This window comes from Herpailurus yagouaroundi, unplaced genomic scaffold, assembly GCF_014898765.1.
Source record: "Herpailurus yagouaroundi ecotype Mexico unplaced genomic scaffold, PumYag 295, whole genome shotgun sequence".
Classification (NCBI taxonomy): domain Eukaryota; kingdom Metazoa; phylum Chordata; class Mammalia; order Carnivora; family Felidae; genus Herpailurus; species Herpailurus yagouaroundi.
Genome location: NW_024412512.1, coordinates 2,918,814 through 2,920,788, shown reverse-complemented (window position 1 = coordinate 2,920,788; position 1,975 = coordinate 2,918,814). Strand labels below are relative to the sequence as shown.

At 63.3% G+C, this 1,975-nt stretch overlaps 1 protein-coding gene across 3 annotated transcripts in view; it reads right to left on the bottom strand.

Annotated features, from left to right (window-relative positions):
- CREB3L3 (cAMP responsive element binding protein 3 like 3) overlaps positions 1-1,099 on the bottom strand; it is an 8,544-nt gene extending 7,445 nt beyond the window's left edge. For all 3 annotated transcript variants that reach the window (XM_040461665.1, XM_040461667.1, XM_040461666.1), the window contains exons 1-2: positions 980-1,099; positions 332-460 (exon numbers count right to left, since the gene is read on the bottom strand). In XM_040461665.1, coding sequence (XP_040317599.1) covers positions 332-460; positions 980-1,006 — 156 coding nt within the window. In that variant the 5' untranslated portion in view covers positions 1,007-1,099. The remainder of the gene's footprint in view (positions 1-331; positions 461-979) is intronic.
- Between the last annotated feature and the right edge of the window lie 876 nt (positions 1,100-1,975).

The following is a 1,975-nucleotide window of genomic DNA, read 5'->3' as shown; positions in this document are numbered from 1 at the left end:
CTTACCCTTTCTGCCAGACAGACGAGCTAACACTCCTTCCTCTGGGGTTGTTGGAGCCTCAACACGATCTCGTAGCACGGGTACCACCCGAGGCGCAAGCCCCCCGGGTTGGAGTTCAAACCCACCCCCAAACTGCTGTGTGACCCTGGACGAGTTACTGCCCCTCTCTGGGCCTTGGCTTCTCCACCTGTAAGAAGCTAATGTCAGCCACCCCTTAGGGTGGCTGAGAGGTTCAGCACAAGGATGTGCTTTGCTAAGAGTGGGCGCCGTGAGCCCTAAACGCCGCACGAAGCTGAGCGAGGCTCCCGTCTGAGGCCTGGCGTGTCCTCACCTGGTCCTCGAGGTGGCCCCAGTCCTCGCCCAGCTCTACGTGTCTCAGGATGCCGTCCTGATGGTCAAACAGCAGGTCCAGGAGCTCCAGGCTGCCAATGGGGCCCATGGGACCGGTGGAGGAAGCCATCTGGGGCAAGGAGGGGACAGGCGTGAGGGTCACCCAGCCCCCTCTCCTCCCACCTCCCATCTGCACACCACCCGACGTCCGTGGGCCTCAAGTCCCCGCCCCCCACCCCCCCTCAGCCCCCGGGCTCAGCCCACTGCTGCCCTTGGAGTTTCCTTCTCCAGAAGGGCCATGAGCTGACACGGGCTTCCTCAGGGCATGGGAGCTGATTTCTTTAAAAGTTCTAGAAGGTGCAGGCACGGGGGCGGGGGGGGGGGGGGGGGGCGCACCCCGGCAACCCCCTGGGGGGCCGATGAAACTGGTTCCCTCTCCCCCCTGCCCATCCCTACTCTCCCCTCCCGGAGGAAAGACAAGGGCAGCCCCAGGATGGAGGCAGGACTTCCACTGTGACACGCTCTCTCCGAGCCCCGGTCTTCCCATCCGTGCAATGGGGGCGTGAGGCTCCTTCCACCTCTGGGAGTCTGGGGAGGGTTTCCTGGCTGAGACCTCCCTCTCCCGTGGCCCCTGGGCACGGCGGCTCACCTTTCCAGCTGCTAAATCCCCATTCATGAGGCCGGCCAGCTCTGCCTCCGGCCGCCTCCTGAGTCTGCCCAGATCCGGAGCTCACCCCACAACCGGGCTCCCAGGCTCCCCGCGCTCCTCTCTGCGGCTCTGTAACCGCCCCCAAAAGATGCTGAAATAGCGTGGGGAGGTCCCGGCCCGTCCCCGGGTGCCGATTGGGGGACAGGCACGACGGACAGGGTTCAGGGCCAGTGGCACCAGGGCAGGCTGGGGGAAGGGAGGGAAGACCGTTATCTTGATGTTTTGTGCTTTCCGGGCCTGCAGTGGGCAAAGGCCAAAGTCTGGGGTGCCTCAGCTTTGCCATGACCTCTCCCCTACTTCCAGGGACTGTTTCTCCTCTGAGTCCCGGGACGCTCGGCTCCAGGAGAGCCCAGGGCCCCTGACTGGGTCCGGTCCACCCTCCGGACAGAACAAAGCCAAGAGGCACGGCCCAGGCCTTTGCTGAAGTCGCCCCCTCCTGCCACAAGCTGCCTTCCCTCGGGGGCTGGCAACCTCCTACCCACCCTCCAAGCCCTCCACAGACAAACTTGAGCAGCGCCCCCCCCCGTCCCCCGTTCCTTCTAGAATCTTCTATGGGTCATTTACTCACCGAATGTGGATTGAGCCAAACTGGTTCCCACCCCAGGGCCTTTGCACTGACTGTTCCCGCCGCCCCGGACTAACTCCCCTCCCCTCCCCCTCTGACTCTGGACTGTCTTCACAGGTTCATAAATGTTCGATTATTTGTGAACCAGCCCAGATGGCTGAGAGGCGGTGGGTGACCCCTGCCCCCCACAGAGGAGCCCTGCCCCATGGCTCTTCGTGACATCACGGTTGTTCCCGGAACCCCCTCACCATTCGAAATTTTCTCGTTTGTTTCCCTGGTTTTTTGTCTTCCCTCATTTTTCCCCCCCCCCCCCCCCCCCCCGGGCCTTGTGGGCTAGAATGGAGTTTCTTTTGTTCTCTGCTGGGCCCCCA